We start from the raw sequence: 20,563 nt of genomic DNA on the forward strand, positions 1-20,563 counted from the left end.
AGAATGAAAGTTATTCCAAGTACAATACACTACATAAAAGAAATTAGGCATTGCATTTTATTGGAAAGTTAAGATTATGTCAATTTTTTTTCACTCAATTCAGCTCCATGAAAAGGTTTATAAAGCTAACACAGAGGAAACTACAAAGCTAAACACTAAACAGTTATTTACGTCTAAATGTACAAGACTATCGACGAGAAGACTGTTTCTAATTTTCATCTGCTTCATGATCGTATTGAATTATAGTTTTGTTGTGACTCAATAAATCAAGAAATTAATGACTAGGCGAGGGAAAATGGAAACCTTTCCATTTAATAGAAATGCAAGGCAATATATCAATATTATAAGATGGAATTATAATAGTTTACAAGTTATTCAGTTGCATTAGAAACTCAATGACCAGACATCGATATATCGTATTCGGAAGATTTTAAAATAGGATTTGCCTAAAATTTACCCACGTGTTGAATAAATTGGTTAATATTACAGACGTTTAAGCAATTCCGATACTAATGTGAACTATATACTTAGAGAATGTTATCATTCACCCTTAATATTCAATATAGAAACTGTCTTGAACTGAATTTCAAATTGCAATTAATTAGTTTCAAAATGGAACTGCGATCTCACAAAATTTATAGTTACTTAACAGATTATGTTTGCTAAATGGTTATCAAAACACATTGCATTGCATTTGCACTTTTGAAATAAATGTTCCTATTTAATCCTTGAAACTTTAAAAATAAGCAAATATCTGCAATTTTTTAGACAAAGATTTGAAACTTTGTGAAATTATCAATTAATGTAAGGGAAACATTTTAAGTATATATATATCGTTACTAACATTTAATCGTCATTATTTTTTATTTTAGCTTCAATGAATTTTAACCTTTTGCAGCTGGAGTATAAGATTACCAGATATCCGACTGACTCGGAAGATTTCCCAAAAATACAATAATAATAATAATGTTTAAATGATGTTATTTTATTATTATAAGGATAAAATGAGGAATAAAATTGAAATAATTTAAATATGTATTTATCTTTTGAAGAAAAAGCATTTTTAGCAATTATTTACAAAAATAAAAATTGTTCGATTAAAAAAAAATTGTTACAATTTTTTTATTTTTTCTTGTAACATTACATGTGTAACATACCTTAGAGTGTAACTATTATCAAGTTTTATATTCAAAAAAAAAATATGTGTATTATATGAAATTTTGGATTTTTTTCAATAATATTTAAATTAAACAATCATAAATCCACTTTTAAATCATACAACATCAAATCCATAGTTCATTACATTCTATATAATATAACCAACACTAATTAAATTTTCTTTAAGATATCTTGATTATTTTTTTTATGACAATATTCGCCCTATAGAATGTTGGAAAAACTGGTTCTTAAGAAAATGCATATAAAGTTTTTAAACGCATATAAATAGGTAGTTATGACAATTTGTTATAATTTGGTTTCTAATCGACGTAGAGACAATATAAAGATATCATTGGAAATAGAAATATATCTATTTTTTAAAACTGCAAAAAATTAAAAATACGACTCTTCTCCCACATTTAGGTTTTTAACCAAGTCGTCTGGCTTATAAAAATATCATTGATCAAAGGATGAACAAAAAAAAATATAAATTCGAGATTAATCTTTTGACGATTGAATTCTATACTTCAATCCAACATTCTCATATGCTGGCAAATTCGGTGACTGTTTATACTTTCGGTCGCTTTTGCATTTGCAGGAAATATATATTCTAGACAAAATGAATTGCATTTAGCTATAAACACTTTATTTATTATAAATAACACTTAATTATAAATACTTTCCATCCAAAACATTTCAGTTGCATAATTTTAATGGTCGCGCTGTCAGTCCAATTCTCTTTGGCTAGTTAATGATATCCCCTTAGATTCGAATCTTTTAGTTTTGACAAATAGAAGAATTTTTGCAGAAACAAGTGAGAATACAAGGCTTTTCTTGTCAAAACCGAGTTTTACTACTGAAATGGACGGAAAGAATTTTCTGGAATGTCAGAAAAATCTCTTCTTTCCTGGTGCTTCTCAAACAGGAGTCAGTTCTTTTCATCTTTAACGATGGCTTCTATAGGGCAGAAAATCAAAGATATTACTTTTTCTGCATTTAGATTCGCAATAGATACCAAACCATATGTATTGTATACAAATTAAGGCATCATATTTCAATTTATTTAGAAATATATGAAATGTCCTCTGAAACTGAATTATAAAAAATAGTAATTACATAAATTTTATCTTAAAACTATTTGTATGTGCTCTGTTGTATTTGCTTGTGTAAATATAATATGTAATAATGTGTATATATGTATATTATTTATGTATATTATATGTATTATATGTATATATTATTATATGTATTATATGTATATATTATTATATGTATATTATATGTATTATATGTATAGATTATTATATGTATATTATATATAATATGTATATTATTTTATGATTTCATGGAATTCATCAACACTTGAAATAAAACGAAACATTATCATTCATAAATAAAAATCGATATTTTTCATGTTTTCATAACAATCTTATTTTAGAAATCAAACCTTAACTGAAAATGAAAAGGCATTTTTCTTTGCATAACAACATATCACATTCTTTCACTTCATAAAGTTGAAAAAATATTTTGTGTCCGACACTTCAGATTTTAGTGAGCACATTACTCACCAAACTTCTTTTCTTTACAATTACATTTTAAAATATTTTTCACTTAAGTAGGATATTTTCCGCTTATCACATTATACCACGCTTATTTTATGAAAAAAATCAAAATCTGACTAAAAACTCTAACTAAGAATCTTTAAATAGCTAAATACTTTAAAAGTTTCCGATGCATGATAAACTTAATTTTAAATAATATATATATATATATATATATATATATATATATATATATATATATATATATATATATATATATATATATATATATATATATATATATATATATATATATATATATGTGTGTGTGTATATATATATTAACTACAGAAAGAAAGCAACGAACAATAAAACACTTAAGATCTGCAATAGATTAATCTATGTAATTTTTAATCCTTAATACTTGACAATCAATAGTTAATTAAACTTTCTTTTTATGATTATTGTATGTGTTGCTGTGTCACATTTTTAAGGACAATATCTTTGCATATGAAATATTTTTTTTTTCACTTGCTATCTCAAGGAAATATCTTTTATGTTCTGCGGGCGTATTTTCCTCGGGGCAGTAAAAGCTTCTGCCTGTCAAATCCGATTTTTGTCCAAAGAAATGGATGAAAGGACTTGCATGAAGGTTAGATAAAGCTTGCTAAAACTCTTTCTCCTCAAAGACTCAGTTTCGATTTGGTTGGTGACCTCCTTGATAGAAAACTGAGCTCTTTCAAAATTTAGAATCCGTAATGGCTGTCAAACAATACGTATGGCATAAGAATCAACTTTGGTTTAATTTTAACTATATGAAAACTTCTACGAAATGAAATTATATGAACTAAAATTACTTGCATTTTATTCGATATTTTTTATTATAAAGTTTTAGTTTTCATTTTTATTCATTCATAATAATTTACTTAGTTTTAGTTACTTTTTTTTTATTTCATAATATAACATAACGCCATCCTGTGCCCCCGGTACTCATAGCACTCAGTTATCTAACCAGTTGGATGAGCACAAGATGGAAGGAAAAGAAGATAAAAAAGAGGAAGAGAGGAACGACAAACCATCCAAGAGATTCTCCTCAGAGAATCCCAATTGTGTCAAATCCTGCCCGGCTATATTGTGTTGGCGAAATGATAATTAAATGAAGTGAACAAGATACCTTAAAAGAAATGGTGACAATAGGTCGAACTTACACAGAAATGTTGATACTTACAGACGGAACCTCTTTACATTTTTGAGGCCATTAGTTGTGGGTAAACCACATAGATATTAAGAATTGAAGGGGGAAAAAAGGATAAAAAATATTGTAAATATCTATATGACATGCATAAACATATAAACAAATATTGTAGAAAATATTGTATTTTGGCCTTAGCTATTGAGTGGTCTTAAAGAGGTTTTGGTATTTATGAATATGATGTATTGGTTTGTAATTTCAAAGAATTAATTCATAAAAAGACGATAACTACTTTTAAATGAAAATCTCAAGAGCAATTTTTAATCTGACTTCAAATATAAATAAAAACAATTTTAAATTCACAAACACACATGGTCATGAACCATTAACACGGAGTAAATCTTTGTCTTTAATGAATATTTCACTTAATAATTGCTATACAAAATATTATCTTTAAAAAATTCATTTTAATAAATCTGTTTACTTCTTCTATTATTTGATTTAAAGGGAAAAACGAGAAATATTGCTTGTTTCATATTAAACAGGGTGAAATTGAGATAATAAGGGCTTATTAGTTAGTGTTCTGGTGTACCCCACCTATCATAATCATAGTATTAATTTAGTCATGTCATCCATATTTGACTAACTGCATCTTATCACAATGAAAGAAAGTATTATTTTATATTAAATCTGTACAATAAAATAGAGCATTTTTATTGGTTAGCTATGTAACTACTGCACTAACTTAATTGACGAAAGGGATCCAAAAGTTGAGGTTGGGAGCTGACAATTTATTTTGAGATATCTGTCTAAATAGATGGAATGGGGAGACAGACTAGCAATGATGGCGTACTTAAAAATCCTTTACATTGATATGAAATAAAATATTAGAAAGATTATTACAGTTATTATATCTTGTCTGAGTTTTCCACTATATGGAATGGTCTTTGATAATGCAGTGCAATTTTTCTCTGAAACGGAGTAAAGAATGCAGATAATCATTATTGGTGCATTAAGACGTCATACGCTATCATATAAAATACGGATATGTGAAATACGGCGTGTCGGACGTTTGGGACTAACTGTTTTAAGTGATGTGATAATCAAAATTATTTGTAGAAAATTTTAATTATACGATTCATATAATAACGTCTGAGTACAGCTATATAATTGTTAACACACTTATGTCGGAATTTGAGACTACTATGGAAAATTAACTCTATAAATGAATGCTATTTAAATTTTGCCTCTAAAATTTCAGATTTAAATCTGACCTATAGTTACCATAAAAATGTTTCAACAGAGAATTCTTGAATATTGATAATATCTCTCGAATCGAAATCTATCTTTTCTCCCTAAAACACATACAAGATGATACTTTGATTAGTACTGTATCTATGAATAAAACGACATTTACCAGTACAACCCAAAAATCAAAATTATTTTTGAAAGTACTGGCAGATCCGATATCTCTCTGGTAAATTCCGGGAACCTTTGAAAATCGACGAGTAAGAGCAGATGATGAGCCGTACTGGCAACAGGAAGATTTTGCGCATGGTCTGAATAAGGCTATTTTGTAATTGGCAATACGTTTCTTAATACTACTTATGACAATACTACTTATGGTTGTCTGACTTTCAGGTATCTTGGATGGCCTTATTAAGGGACGATGGGACTTTTATATGACTTCCTACTATTAAAGTATCTAATTTCTCTATTTCTTATTTAGATTTGTTTAAATTATTGAAGATAAAGAAATATATTATTGTGCGAGAAAACGCCTTTTTCTGTATAAAAAATTATGATTTTTTTTTCGATTTTTTCTTGTTCTAATTTAGGAAGCTGTTTTTCCATTCATTTAATTTACCAAGGATAGTATTAACAAAGAAATTTATTTTCAAACTACCGAAACAAATTGAGATTTCTGAATCACAAGAAATATTTTCAAGCTATATTGTTTAAGAAAATACAATTTCGAACTTTAAAGGATACCTTCAGTCTTAATGAAATTCTTTAGTCCATTACCTTAGTCTTAAGGAACCTATATCCTGATGTCAAGATAGGTACTAAATAATTGTCTCGCTGTTACTAATCAAAACACTTGTTTTCCTTGGTAGGATCATGATAAATAAACTGAAGATCAATTTTAAGTCTGTAAACAGAAAAACTTTACTATCAGTTTTTAAAGTTAAAGTTATAATCATTAGTATTTAAAATAATTTCATTATTTTTACACATTTCGTTTATTATTAGCTACTTTTAAAATAACTCCAATTCTTAACAGTCTTTCTTCCTCATAATTCTTGAGTTTTACTGGAATATAAATGAGAGGATAATGTTATTATAGATAAAGTGATTTTTTCAATGTAAAAATTTATAAATTTTTAATTTCTACCTATTTAATTTACCTATATAATCACCCTAACAATTCTACCTATCTATTTAATTTTTTACTAATTCTAAGAATCATGGTTTATACGTAGAATGTAAGTTGTAATAACACTTTCAACAAATACGAATGCAATAACAAGGGGAATATAATATTTAAATTAGAATATTTTCTTTAAGCGAATCTTTCAACAGAAAATATTGAATCGAATGCAAGATTCAATATTTAGAGTTCATCAATACCCACATTTAAGTATTATGAGAAACAATTAGATAATTATATCGATGCGCCGTGATTTCAACTGCAACTGTTAGTTAAGGGGCTGAAGAAAATTTGATACCACTTTTATTCATTTTTGAAACGTACATTGCCATTTAGTTAGAGCATATCGTATCTATTAAAAAATCACAACAAATAAAAATGATTTCCTTTAAATCTGAATTTACTTTTATATCAGATGAATCGATTCATTAACAAAATAACTATGAAAATCTGTAGAAGGAATTATTATACTTAACTCTTTAATTTGTTTCTAATAAATCAAAATTAACTTATTTATGGCATTAGATTTAACTGTTAGAAACAAAAATAATATAATATTATGCAATAAATTTCTACAGAAATGATTCTTTTTAATTACAGGCAAAAAAAAAAATTATATTTGAAAAATGTTTGTGAATCAACGATAGAAGTTAAAATATTTGAAAATATTACTTTTAGGATAATGCTTATGTCTGTTTTTAAATATGTTTTCTTTCAATAAAATGAAATTAGTGAATCATCGAAATTATTTTTCTTATTGAATAAATATAAAACTGATAAACCTCAAGTCTGATCCCAAATCCCCTAAGTCCTATACTGAAATCGAACACCTAAGAAATATATATATATATATATATATATATATATATATATATATATATATATATATATATATATATATATAAGTAACCAATCTACCATTCCAATCTAAACTCTAAAATTTTCAAAAATCTAATTTTCTCACAAGTTAACAGGATTAAAAGGGTTTGCAATAATAAAAATTCTTATATTGAAGCATCAAACAACCTCCTTAAAAATTTAATTAAAAATGAATTTCCTAGAAATTACTGTAATGTCAATTTTTTAATTAAACAAGGTATGGTTTGGGATTAATCCTTTGGCTTAAATAAAAATAGAACTTTCCTTGCATATTGGATCACTCAATAGATGGCGCTGGGAGCCTACATCTGTTTACATAATTTACCATTAGTTTTTTAAAAAAAGGGAATCACAATCGATAGTTTAAAGTTTTCTTGACTGTTGATGGTATGTACTGGCCTTTTCGTTTTTAATTTTTAATTTTAGTGCTCTTTTTTGTTTTTATTGTTATTTTTGTTATTGTATTTTTACTTTGTTGTGGTAAATTTCTTCTAATTTGTTGTTTTATATTTCCTTTCTGTTAAAATGGTATATCTCTTGAGCATAATTTCAGGGGATTTTCGGGTCACGAGGAATCATTATTAGACAATGTCTGTATTTCCTCACAGAAAAAAAGTCCCTTTCTTTGAATCCCTGCCTGAAGGTGACCCTTGAAAAAGACTTCAGGCCGGATTCTTTTTTTATATTTTTTATAATTTTTTTGGTTTAATTTTTATTTAATTTTTGTTTTTCCTATTAACTTGATTCTAATATATATATATATATATATATAAAATTTAATTGATTTTCACTTATGTAGACTTGCACTTACTTATTAAATGTTATTTACGCATAAAAACCATGATCATTTTGCATTTATTATTAAATATTCTTATATCAGTTTGATAAAATAATATGCCTAATAAGATTATTCTCGAATAAAAAAAATATTTCTAGTATTCAAAAAATTTAATGCTGAACTTTTATTTGAATTAAAAGCAATCAAATGCTGTTATTATCTTACTCTTTAGCTTGAGAAATATTTTTTCAAAATTGAAATAAAATGTAAAATTCATTACTTACATTTTTCTTATAGGTACAGATCTTATTGCTTGGATGATGAAACATTTAAATATGGAGGATCAAAGTAAGACCTCATTTTAATTTATATATATTTAATTTATAATATTTTATTTTCCTTTTTTATTTAATCTCATTGCAGGGTTGTAATCATTGAGTAATTTGTTTTCGAAATTTGATAAATACTTATCTTGTCTTATATGAAACGGATTCATTTCTTATTTTGCGATTCGGTGTATAAAAGTATAATCTTTTGTAAATGGAATGGTCTAGAAAAAAAATAAGTTTTGGTGTGAAATCTTTAAAAATATTTGAATCGACATCAAATTTCAGATAAAATCTGACATCTATGCTGGCAAACGACTATTTGTTTCTTTCAAATTTTATGTAGCTTAAATTTTTACGCGTTAGATGAATGATTCTTTAAATGTGGAAAATAACTGTATTAATTTTGTTAATTTCTATTAAATGTTGGTAAAATCCATTATAGGAATTTCCCTTTATTCATTAATTACAAAACACAATAACTTAAAATCGAAAGCTGGACCATCTGGAAGAATAAAAGCCTATACCTGATTTTCTCATTGAAATCATATATATCTGTAAGATATTTTGAGCAAAAGAAATTATTATGATCTTAAATTCATATTAATATGCAGTTATTTTCGATAAATGATGAAGCTAAAACTGAAACGCACAATATTTAAAAGTATTAAAATGTGTTAAAAGGAAAAAAAATCCGTTTTTCAATCTTGATCTTTGCGTTATTTTTTATGGCATATTATTTCTTGAAATGCAAAACAATTTTCTAAAATAGACAATTCAAATTTGGCCCGTAAATTTTATTTTGTCATTCGAATCTGGTTGAAACCGAAAAGTATTAATTGAATTTCTGTATAAGTAATATGTTTTTATTTCCTTTTGTGTTATAATTTGTTTCTGGACAATACGTTTCGTGTTTTCAAAAATAAGCATTAAATAGATTTTATGGATTTAGAAAAAAGATGTATATAATAGAACTGTTTTACTTTAAAATAAAAAAAAAGTTTTATCTGGAGGAATGTTTTATTCCTGTTTCTTTTTTTAAAAAAAATTAAATTATTTTTTAAAGAGAAAGAAAATATTTTTAATTTATTACCGAGTAAATTATCAATAAAATCTCAACAAAATTTATACTTCAAAAGTAATTATGCAGAAAATGTTTTTTTTATTTACTTCTGATATGATATTGACATGTTTCGGGTATTCAGCAAATACTTTCAGTAATATATAAAACTATCCATTCATATTTTAGAAAACATAATTTTTCATCAAATATCAATATTTCGAAGCATTATTTATTATTATTTTTTTTAATATTTTGAGTAAATTTACAGAAAAAATATTATATATGAAATTGCTGTAAAGAACAGTTGTAAAGAATTGTAAAGAAAATTTAAATTGTAAAGAAATTGTTGTAAAGAAAATTTTAATTGTTCTATTTTGATCTAATAAATCAAAGTATAGAGTGTCTCTCCATTTCTATATGTGTGAGCAAGTAATTGAAAAAAATATAACAGTCTAAATAAAATAAAATTTCTTTTGACTTGAAATTAAATTTTTATTGATTGAATTTTGGATACAATCAATCAAAGAATACAAACCGAAGCTGCCCATTCACTTGCCTTCTCTATAGAACAAAGATTTTATAAACAATTTGAGTAAATCGAAGTTAGAAGCACTCCTAAATATTAATAAACCCCAAATAATAAAAACACACTGAATGTGTTTAGTTTTAACACAAAAATTGTCTATGTATGTTTCAAAAACATGAATAAATATAACGAATTTCTTTAATCATTATTTTTTTTTCCAGCCGAAGCTCTACACATGGCTCATTTGATGGCTTCTCATGGCTATTTTTTCCCTATTGATGATCACGTTTTAACTGTGAAAGCAGATGGAACATTCTACAGATTTCAAGTAAGATTCTAATAAAATTTCGCGTACTTCATTAAGCTTCGTTTATAAAAAATTGTGTTAGGATCTCATGTGTTAAAAAACTTTAACAACTCTGATTTCTTAAAAGAATTTTGTTTCTCAACCTATTTTCTCTGTACCAATATATTTCTTGTTTTAATTGAAATCCACGCTTTAGTCTTCTTTCCTTGATGGTTTGAAAATATTGGAATTGGTTGAGATAAAAATTTCAACTGTTGTATGAAATATTTAAATGATAATGTCTGAAACTAGATAAAATATTTGAATAATAATCTATTTGAAAGATTTCATTAAAAGAAATTCCATCAAAGAAAATTTACATTTTTTTCTAAGATTTCATTTTCACAAAATATTATTTTACAAATCTCATTAAACAATTCTTGGAAAATAGAACATTTAATTTAGAATAAATACAGTTACCATTTAAAAAAACTTCATTTGGATACAAGTTTTTTTTTTTTTTTTACTTTTTACTAAACAAAAATGCTCTGGAATGATTATCAAATAAAATCTTGGGTAATGTAGGAACTCATTTTCAGTTCACCTAATTTAACTAGAAGTTTTTATTTAACATTGACAAAATTCCAAGTTATACATTAAAATTACATATAAATTTATATTAAAATTAAGGAGTTATTTCATTTACTTTCCTTTAAATCATTTTCACCATTCGTATTTCGAATTAATTTAATAGAACATTTCGTTTGGTCAGATGATTTGTTCCAAATAATTTGGTTTAAAGAAATGTTCGTGCTGAAATCAATTTATCAATCTAGAAATATATCGGTTACAGAGAAACATGATAATTTTTGGATGAATTATGTCGGAATTAATAAGGATACTCTTTTTTATATTCATGGTTAGAATGGTAGTTATTCAATTTGATGTTTCCGATTATGCGTGATTTCTAAAAAAAATTCTTAACACTTGATGACAATATAGTAGAAATTTTAATTATATAAAAATATTCAACAGAAAGATGGAAGATGTGCAATAAACTAGAATTTACTCCATACTGCTTAATGCTTTATGTCTATACAATATTTCTTCGTTATACATACACACTGTTTAGTATTCAAAATATTTATCCGATGAATATAGTATGGAATATGATGAAAGATATTTCAGTTTTTGTGTTTATATAATCTCGTTTTATATACCTTCGAACTTAATCTATTTTAGGCGAGTCTTATTTTCTCTAGTAATAAAATTGTTTTATAAAAATATATATTTTACTGCTAAACTATATTAAATGAATTTATCGAATAAGAAAAACAGGCAATTTTTAACAGAATTAGGAATATTTCTGATGTTACACCATAGTCATATACAATTTTTTTTATCGAATTCAGAATCAATGCAAGAAGAAAAAAAAAAATGCTTGCCTATGTTTGAGGAAAAAGTAGTCTTAGAATTTTGAAAGCATATTTATAAAATAAAAATAGTGATTGATGAAGGCTTCCTACGAGATTCCAGTACATAAAGTAAAGTTTAGTACAAACAATCTGTAATGCTTTTGCAATAATAAACATAAAACATACGAATGATTTACGAATTACGTACAAAGAATGGCATTTTCCAAATCGAGATAGAAATCATTATGAAACATGAGATGAATAACGCATTATCAGGAATATATGAATACTTCCTGGACTAAACATTTCTTTTGAACTGAAGCCCCATGTATGAAAGCATGTATTTCATTATTTTTCAGAACTGTATAGAAACATCCAACGTATTATTGATTTTAGTACTTTTTAACTAACATCAGAATTCGTAACACGAACTGATGGAAATATTAATCTTCGGCTATTGTATAATTTATTTTGCAAATGTCTTAACGATTAAAAAACAACTATTGCAAAAGAAGTTCTATGAAATAAAATAAATGAAGGAGAAACATAAAAAATACTAGTTCATGATTAAACTGTTTAATAAGATCTGATAAATTCTAATTCAAACTCTAATTAATTATTCTAATTTATTCTGTATGACACTAGGTTAACAAAATTAATTATGCGAGAAAAAAAAGAAATATGTCACCATTCGAAAATATAAATCAAAGAATATGTATATTCTAGCAATATTTATTAGATTCTTTCATCTGTAGCTATGATTGCAAGCTCTAAACACTTTTCCATAATTAAATATGAATTAAAACTTCTCTTGTAGTAAACATTGTTTCCTTTTTCTTTAACAGACTCCCTATTTTTGGCCCTCTAACTGCTGGGAACCTGAAAACACTGATTATGGTAATTAGACTTTATGAATTTCTAATATTCTTTAAAATAAGAAACATGGCAGAAGCGATTACATCACTCTCATAAATATTTTTTTTTATTTATTCATAAAAAAATCTCGATTTCTATAAAGTTAGAACAAGTTAAATTTCAAAAGTCTGTTGTTTTATATGAGTCATGATAATGTATATACGACTTTTAGGAGGCGTTCAAATTCAGAGTACTATCTAATCTTTAATTTTAATCATACTTGCATAAGAAAAATGTTTTATATTTTCGAATCAGGTCGAAGGGTTTTAATTGCCTTAATCTGGATAATATTCAAAATTAGTTAACTTTTTAAAATACTGGTTTCTACGTCTGCAGAAGAGTTGAAATAGGCGTCTTTAGCACTCAAGAGTACACAACTTAAATAACTGGATTGGCTACTGAAAAATTCTATTTCATAAATAAAATGTGGCAGAAAGTAATTAAAGGTATAATTATTAATAATCCAATGTAATCGTTTGCCCGCGTTTTAGAAATTATAACGGTTGAAACATAAAATTGCAATCAATTTTATTGTTTGTCCCATGAGTTCTTGTGAGAGCTTGCAGTGAATGACAAAATGCTCCTACGAGGATCCCGAAAAGTAGATTTATCTTCTCCATAATATAATAGCAGAGTTAATAACACAGTCCTAGTCCGTCTTATTCTAGCGCGTATGCTAATCAAGTTCATAAGTCAAGGATAAATTACACCATATGTGGGATATTTTGCTGGTTAAAGTGATCTTGGGGTAGCTATTTTGCTATAAAAATTTGTCTTGACTTCACTGAAAGAGAAAAATTTGATTTCCCCTCAACATTTCGACAGGAATTACTCCCGTATTTATATTTCAATTGCAGGCAATATTCCAACAGTTAATCAAACTTCTTCAAGCAATTCGATGCTAAAATGCAATCATAGTTTACGAAATTTTTTCATAGTTCAGAGAGTAGGCAGTGTGTGTAACTTATAAACACCACCGCACTGCTTCCGCATATTGAATACTGCTAATCCGGCCAGAAAAATGTATTCTGTTCTTTCATGCATTTGCAGAAGTCTCGCTCATGCTCATTACCTGCAATTTGGGGATTTCGTGCAAAAAGAACAACTCTCTCGTAAATCGAAACTGATATAATCAGAAAAAAAAGGAGAAAGGAAAAGAGAGGGGAGGGATACATAAAAAAAGGGAATTGGGAAGAGGGAAAAGTTTCCGCATTAAAAAATCGCGAATGGTATTATTTCGTTTCTGGAAGCTATGAATACGATCTTATATTCTTTCAGTCTTTAGAGATCGGTATTTTTTGGGATCGGAAAAAAAAACTACTAAGAAACTTAAAATTTCCTGTATTTCCTGTTTCAAATTTCCCTGCATTTTCCTGGCTTTTTTAGTCAATTTTTTTTAACTCCCTGTGTTTTTCCGGTTTTCCCTGTTCTCGGTGACGTGGCAACCCTGTTCTAATCTTCTTCTTTTTGTTTATGGTCCTAATCCATGCCTTACCTAACCTAACTATAAGCTAAGAAATTTATAGAAAGTCTGTTTAAATATTTATAAATTATATGAATATTTAAAAAAAAATCCGTTTAGAATCTTATTCTATAAAGTCTTACAAGCGCTTCGTTTTATGTAGCCTTAAAGATATTATAGCCGTTCCATTCAGATTTTTTAAAACATTTTCAATTGAAAATCTTACACCATACATAAGAAAATCAATAAGGAAATTCTTATTAACGCTACTAATGTAAAATAAATAGATGACAATAATGAGATTAATTGAAAATAATGAGATGCAATTCAATTTGACATTTTAATTTTATTTTTTACATTACTCTGTGCAAGCTTTTTAATGTTTAAAAATGCATAGCAAATTGGAATCCCTCGGAAAATTAGATTACCCTTCATTATTTACTAACTCGAGGATGCAACGCTTTTTCATTCATTGCCTTAGCCGTGTACCTCTGTAAGAGAACGATGCAGAACAAGACCCGACTGGAACTGGTGGATTATGAAGCGGAGAACTTGGCTCGACTCCAGAAAATGTTTTCACGGAAATGGGAATTCATTTTCATGCAAGCTGAAGCGCAGGCGAAGTGAGTGTAATTAAATTTATTTTAGTGTGAACTCGAATGTCTTCTATCTACAGTAAGCACGCAAAAAACGTGTAGCAATAAATTCTTTTTTTTTAACCTAATAGGGAAATTCGACACTGGCTTTTAAATGCCAACCCAGTAGAGTGCATTGATGAATTTTATACATTAAATTAAGAAAATATGTTATTTTAATGATAGTTTATTAATTTATAAATTTTAACAGATTCATAAAATTTAAGTTAATAGCTAATTATCAATTTAAAAATCAGATTTATCTATAAAAATTATTTAATCTAAATATTTAAATAAAGAATGCGGGGAACTTTGCATAATTGATATGTAATATATATAGTGGAATTTAATTAGATGGAATTTAGTGCAGAGTCGAAACTAAATATTTTTTTATTAATATATATCTTGGTTTATGTGTAATTTTTCATCTATCTTAAGAATATATGAAATTAGAAGTATTTTTAGTTTTGACTCTCTTTTTTTATAATAAAAGTCTTTTTCACTCATTTGTGTGTCAGATATTAATGAATCATATCAAGTTCAATAAGAAAATTGTTTGGTCAAATAAAAGATATCGTACATTTTCTAAAATATTCATTTCAAAAAATATTCTTCATAATAATTATTAAAATTAAAATAAAGCATTTAGTAAAAAGATAGGCTTAGTGGCATAAAAGTGATAATTTTATCTGATTGTTTCATTTCAATTCTTTTTTGTGAGTACATTCTCTTAAATTCGTGTGCTTGAATATTAAAAGATTGCTTCAGGTTCGCCAAGTAATTCACGAACCTATTCTATTTTAAGAAGATTGCTTCTAAATTAAATATTCTAAAATTTCAGTTCGACATCAAAAGTATTAAAAAGAAAGTATGAACTGAACAGAATTGTATAAGATGTAGGAAAACGTGATAACTATGTTCAGTTTAGTTGCTTTAAAGTACCATTTTAAAGCAGCACTACGGCTATTTTGGGAGGCACTTCGTAATTCTGAACCACGGTCAGATGACGAGGACAGCTGGTACCTTCTACAATCCTCTGCCCCACACCAACAGGAGGACTCCAACGGATTTAACATGCACTAGACCCGCTTACACGGCGGCAGTTCAGTGGAATCGGGTCTCGGTCCTTAAACCCTCCTGTTCCGAAGCCGAGACCTTGCCATGAGGCGTCAGCTGCCCACGTGATAGCTATGAATTGTACGGTTGTAGTAAAAATTCAGTTCAAAAGTAATACTACATTTTGAATAGGAGATAAAGAAGTTTCTCTTTGCTTCTTCAACATCTCTAATGCAAATATGACTGAAAAGTAACAAAAAGTAATAATAATATTCAAAAGTGCTGAATTAAATAGTTTCTGGATCAATTGTCATAGTGAGAGAATAATCCCAATTGAATGATTAAAGGAACATTACTCTCCATTTTCTGCTCAGCTGATTGGTTTCCCATTGATTATCCTTAAAGCCACCACATAACACCAACAATTGAAAATGCTTCTGTTTCTTGGAAAAGATTTCACCACAGAAATCAATGATCAATTGTTTACGGAAATATGTTTTCACGTTTTTCCAACTCAGAACTTGATAAGTTAGAAGAATGCGTTCTTTCTTAAAGAATTAGCCACTGCTACTATGAAACCCTTAAGTCCATGATTAATTTTCAATTTGCATTACCTAATCGGGAAATTTCTTGCATGGACGACAAATCCAAATCTTATCAGACTTTAAGAGTACTTTAAACATAACTTATAAAAGAAAATATATTACTTATAGGTAGAATTTCATATTGCCATTCGATATGAAATTCAATAAATCGTTAAGGAAATATCGAGAAGTGTAGTTACAATTTTCTAAGAAGTTACAATAGAGAAATATCGGATATGATTCTAAATGTATTCTTCTAAAAGAACGACCACATGACTGGTATTATTTATAAATTTAGTATTTATAGTTTATATTATATTAATTAAAGTTTAGTATTTATAAATTTTATTATATATTAATTAAAAATATTCATACACAGTTCATCAATGTTATATTCTTTAAAGTCAAAAAAATTGTGTCATAGAGATGAAAGTCCACCAGAAATTATTTAGTTATCATCTTGCATAAAAAAATCCCTTTCATGTAAGAATTATCATATCAAAGTTGCAAATCTGTCTGAGTAACATTGTCATTGAGAATTATTGAATGTCAAACAAACAATTCAAAAAAGACATTTATGAATGAAAACAATTCCGTATGTTGTTCCGAATTTGTCGGAGTGCGGATATAAATGACTTTTTTACCTTAAAAGAGGGATCAAATCAAGCAATAGCTACAGCAGAATCTTTGGATTTAGATATGAAGCATTATAAAAACTGTAAATTATGTTCATATTATTAGATATAATATAAAAACCAATGTATAAAACTACAACTAATATAAAATTCTTGGACATAATGCATTTACATACTGATGATTCCTTAAATATAGTATACTCAAAATATTAAGCTTACAATAAATTTAACTATTATAATTGAGATTTTAAAAAGCTGGTATTGACAAAACGAGAAATGCTATAACAGTTTTTTCTAGAATAACAGCAAAAAATAAAAATACTTTTTCATAATATGGATAAAGATTTTATAACTATAATATCAAATGATAAGATGTAATCAATATAAAATAATATTGTTTTTTTCTTTATCAGAATTTTTATTGTTGTGAAATCAATTGAATAAATTTCATATTTTTTTAAATATATGCATGATAACAATAATTTCCATTATGTTGTATTTTGCATTGAAACGAAGTTTGCTTGAAATAAAACAGACTGCTTTTTGATAATGTGTCTAAACGAGAGAGTTTGACAAAATATGGTGCAAATTTACATTTTCTGTGTAAAGATCTGAATTTAAATTTAGCTTGTATGGCTCTTTGAGTTTTTGCATTGTTTCTTTACAACATACAGACAAATGAACCAGCAAAAACATAAATGAAGCAATGCTTTGCAAAATCTTGGTGAGTACCTAGAATTTATATATTTCAGAACCTTGGAGTTGAAAAATTCACGATATTAATATTTTTTCCTATTTATTTTAGTAAAACTAGTTATATGAAATGTCTTGAAATATATTGCGGTTAATTTATTTTTATGTTATTGAATCACAATATATCAAAACTTATAATATACATTGAATGGCTGCCTTTACCAAATTTTCTTTAATATTGAAACAACAGGTAGGATACTATTTTAACATTATAAATACTAGTTGTTTTGACTGAATATAAATATTAATTGAAAAATAGAATCTTAGAAGGACAAAACTCATTTTCAGCTATTTAAATACAACTATATAATTTATATTAAATTGATTTTAAATCTTTAAACTCCCTTTTCTGACTAATAAACTTCCAACCTTCCTCATAGTGTTTTCAAATATCCCTTTTGGTGGCACGGGATGATCAATTAATTTTTTTTTCAATTCCGCTTCAATGCTTTCAATTACTTTAATTGAACTAAACATTCAATGGGCTCATTCTCTGAAACTTTCTTTCAGAGTCGACAAAAAGAGGGACAAGTTTGAAAGAAAAGTTCTAGACAGCCAAGAGAGAGCCTTTTGGGACGTCCACAGACCCGTGGTAATTTCAAATTTTTTTTATTGTTTTAATCTTTGGAGGAAACGATCAAAATATTATTTGAACTAAAAGAGTTTTTTTAATTCTCGTGTGGATTTCTGTATTAAAGAATAAAACATAATTTTTTATTCAACGCTTTATTTTCACTTTCTGATTAAAACTAATTAAAGTTTGATTACCATTAATTTTATTTCAGTTTTTTAACACTCGAAAAAGGTTAAATATTAATTTACTGCTCGTTTAATATTTATAGTTCTATTTTAATTCAATGATCAATTATATTACTGTATTAATTGAAATTCAATATAACAGTCACTAAATATTATTTATATTCTAAGCAATTGTTGAAATATATAATAGTCTACTCAAGTTGTCTTAAAAAATACAAAAATATGAAAAAACACATACAAGCAGTTTTATTGTTTTATGTGTTGTTGAATTTACTTTCAAAATCTGGCATCTAAATTTGTCCTCGTATATGATACTAGGTAAAGGATGAATAAGGACGGATGTTTTACTATTTTTTATTACTATTACTGATGATTACTATTTTTTGGCATTTAATAAAAAGTTATTGACCTTCAATGAAAAACACAAATCACGTATGATAATTTAGAAAGACGTTTTTATATTTAAAAAAATAAATTTCATGAAATTTTGGAATATAACTTTAGCATGTGTTACATAAAAGGGGATATATAATAAAAATTTCAGATAAATAACTAAATCAACTTTTCAATATTTCGCCTTTTTCGAAAACAAAGGCCTCTGTGTGATTTTTTAATAAAAAATTCCAATGAGTAATTTTTTTTAAAGTACTTCGTATAGCAATGCAATAGTATTTAAAAACATATTGCAGATATCTGTCTGACATTTTTACGAGCTATCCCTTTCTATGTAAAATTTGTTTAAGTGGTATTTCAAGAATTTCACTCAAATAAAAAAAGTATAAAAAGAATTTTTCTGATTTTTTTTTTATTTATTTTAAATTTACACCTGACTGAATTGCTATCATTAAGATTTATAACTCACTTTATAGTTCAGTTTATAGCTTCATTTAAAATTTTCCTCTTAGATTAACAACATTTTATTTAAACATGAAAAAAACAGGTATTAAAACTTTCATTCGCCTCCTTCCCTTTTCGGAAGCATTTCCGGTTATAAACTTAGAGGAAGGGTTCAGGTAACTAAGTCAACAACTTAGACAAATAAAATTGCTGTTAAGTTGTTGTTTTTTTTAAAGGAAAAGTGTTCTTCGACTGAACTATGAACTTTCTGACACTTTATTTTCACAATAAAAATAATAAAATTCTGATTTTATTTTTTTATTGAATTGATGAATGTGAAGTTAACCTATCTTATTCATAAAATATTTAAATGATGTGGTTGAAAAGAGGACATGAAAGGTTCTGCTGACGTTGTTAACATAAGAGAAGGCTAGAATATTTTAGTGGAATGTGCTCCATTACAATGGATAAAGGGTAATAATGAATATGCATGAAATTTTTACAGTTTAAAAAAAAATTCATAATTTTTTGAGGCAAAATTATTTGAAAATTTAGAAATTACTCGAAAAATTATTTCATTAATTTAAATGATATTTTTTATCTCTTTTGTAAAACGTAATAAAACAATTAAAAAATCGAATTTCAAAAAAAAAATGTCTTTTGAATAATGTGCCTGCAATCGTATAGAGAAAAATGTAATGAATTTTGCTTAATTAATCACTCACATGATGTAATTAACTGAATAATCACTTTTAATGTAAACATACGATAAATTAATTAATCTCCACAAGAACATCGTGATAAAAAACAATATAGAGGAGAATAACTTGACGGCATAAATTTTTTCTTAACTCCACATTCATGAATGCAGTGACTTAATTACGCAGATAAAAGTTCATTTAATCATAAGCTGGAAATTAAGTAAGTTTCACATATATGCACGAAAGGTGCATTTAAAGTAATTTTCGTTAGCAATTTTCTGGTTTAGAGACCTTCCACGATATAATTCAATTTACATTTTATTTTACTTAATAGATCATTTTAAAATTCGGTACAGGCAACTTGGAAATACCAGTTCTGTAAAAATTAGGATTAAAATAAGTCTTTAAATACAACCTTTTTAGAAGATAACAAAAATTAAATCTGTAATTTCTTGAACAATTTTGAAAAAAAAAAGAAGGAAAGTTGTTATTTGAATATGAAAGAAGATTTGAAGTAATTTATTACATAATATCATGTTTATAAAAATAAGTTTACAGATCTTTCTTCCAGTAATAAAATAGGAATAAATTATTAAAAAAGGGGTTTAACTCTGGTTATGCAGGATACTTC

The 20,563-nt window shown here is 26.5% G+C and overlaps 1 protein-coding gene across 1 annotated transcript in view; it reads left to right on the top strand.

Annotated features, from left to right (window-relative positions):
- Positions 1-20,563, top strand: part of LOC129959784 (regulator of G-protein signaling 7-like) — a 203,831-nt gene that overhangs the window by 118,648 nt on the left and 64,620 nt on the right. Inside the window, exons 3-7 of the mRNA XM_056072679.1 lie at positions 8,277-8,327; positions 10,116-10,222; positions 12,441-12,492; positions 14,454-14,595; positions 18,146-18,227. Coding sequence (XP_055928654.1) covers positions 8,277-8,327; positions 10,116-10,222; positions 12,441-12,492; positions 14,454-14,595; positions 18,146-18,227 — 434 coding nt within the window. The remainder of the gene's footprint in view (positions 1-8,276; positions 8,328-10,115; positions 10,223-12,440; positions 12,493-14,453; positions 14,596-18,145; positions 18,228-20,563) is intronic.

This window comes from Argiope bruennichi, chromosome 2 (genome assembly GCF_947563725.1).
Source record: "Argiope bruennichi chromosome 2, qqArgBrue1.1, whole genome shotgun sequence".
NCBI lineage: Eukaryota > Metazoa > Arthropoda > Arachnida > Araneae > Araneidae > Argiope > Argiope bruennichi.